The sequence below is a fragment of the Cyprinodon variegatus genome, unplaced genomic scaffold, assembly GCF_000732505.1.
Source record: "Cyprinodon variegatus isolate N-32 unplaced genomic scaffold, C_variegatus-1.0 Scaffold1175, whole genome shotgun sequence".
NCBI classification, from domain to species: domain Eukaryota; kingdom Metazoa; phylum Chordata; class Actinopteri; order Cyprinodontiformes; family Cyprinodontidae; genus Cyprinodon; species Cyprinodon variegatus.
In genome coordinates, this window is record NW_015151628.1 from 28,006 (window position 1) to 29,623 (window position 1,618).

Sequence of the window (1,618 nt, forward strand, 5' to 3'; positions counted from 1 at the left end):
AGATCTCAACAGGTTTTACCTGGTTAAATAAAGGAAATGAAATGAAAAAACATTTAACATCAGAACTGGAAGAAAACTTTACTCATAAATCGCCACTTAAAAACAAATGCACATGCAAAACCCCTGTATGCCTTTTAAACAAGTGCGAGAGCGTGCACGAGCCCATTTCTCCTCGTGCACGCTCTGTTTGAAAGTTCCTGTTTGCATCGCTCACACCAGCTTACTTTCCAAAAGAAGGTTTGCAATTTTTCGACCATGTCAGACTCACAACCGGCAGGTGAAAATGGGGACGAGCACTTAGGATGGCCGTATGTAAACATATGAGCAGAAGGATTCACACTTAGGAGGATGAAATATTTTGATGATCCACCTGGAAAAAAGAACATCGTCCACTATACCTTTAATACAAGATGTCCAAATGTAAAAAAATATAAAGTAAAGATTCAGATATTCATGCTTTTTAACTGGAGAATGATATAAAAATCAATAATATATTTTATTTTCATTATAAAGTATTAAAAGTTAGTGCAGAAGCTATGACTTCAAAAATCGGAAGTGAAAGGAAGAAGCCAAACATACATCTTGTTTGTTTCTGAATGTTAGATGTAGTTCTTAAAATTAGCTGCATAAAAAAAGGTTCTCATCCTTAAAAGGCCTTTTTTGTCCTTTTATTCGTCTTCTTCCGCTTTAATAAGGACTGTGTCACGGGGCAGCAGTCTCAGCAGAGACACCCAGACACCTCGTCCAGCTCGTCTTGGAGAAGCTAGAGGTGCTCCTAGGCCAGCCGAGAGAGAAACAGTCCTCCCAGTGTGTCCTGGGTCGTCCCCTGGACCGCCTCCTGGTGGGACGTACCTGGCATCCAGGAGGCATTTGAAAAAAAATGTCCAAGCCACCTCAGCTGACCCTCTCTCTGTGGAGTAGAGCAGGCTTTGCTTCAAGCCTTTCCCTGATGACCAGGCTCCCTACCCTATCTCTAAGGGAGAGCCCAGCCACCAAGCAGGGAAATTTATTTCAGCTACTTGTATTCAGATTTTATGACCATAGGTGAAGGTAGGAACGTAGACCGACCTGTAAATCAAAAGCTTTGTTTTTTCACTTAGCTCTCTCTTCACGACAACAGGCTGGTGCAGCATCTAAATTATAGCAGAATAATGATCCATCTATAGGTCTCCATTCTCCCATCAGTCATGAACTGCCTCAGGTGGAGGAGTTCAGGTAGCTGTGGCTCCTGTTCATGGACCTTTTTATAAAAGCTAGTTAATCCTTGTGAGTTTGAAGCAACATTTAGTGACAGGATATAATCTGACTCACAGAAATAGTTTAGAGGAAGGTAAATTCCCTTATGGAACCACAGCATGATCGACAGCCATGATGTCATTGTAGACAAACAGGCTTAGATGAAGCATCATCAGAAAAAGAGATGTTGATCTATGAGGAAAATTTGGAGGTAGAGTTTATGTCAGATTCAGATGTTGGTTGTTTGCTGTGAGTCTGTCTCCAGGTTCTGATCTGGTTCTCCTCTAAATGCTCCTCAGCTGAAGCTGCTGCCTCTCAACATGAAGGGTCAGGTGAACCGGAAGTGGAAGCTCTAGGAGGAGATCAGAGTGGTGAGTTCAAG

At 42.2% G+C, this 1,618-nt stretch overlaps 1 protein-coding gene across 1 annotated transcript in view; it reads left to right on the top strand.

Annotated features, from left to right (window-relative positions):
• Positions 1-255: 255 nt before the first annotated feature.
• LOC107101938 (CD209 antigen-like protein D) overlaps positions 256-1,618 on the top strand; it is a 5,189-nt gene continuing 3,826 nt past the window's right edge. The window contains exons 1-2 of the mRNA XM_015401030.1: positions 256-277; positions 696-841. Coding sequence (XP_015256516.1) covers positions 256-277; positions 696-841 — 168 coding nt within the window. The remainder of the gene's footprint in view (positions 278-695; positions 842-1,618) is intronic.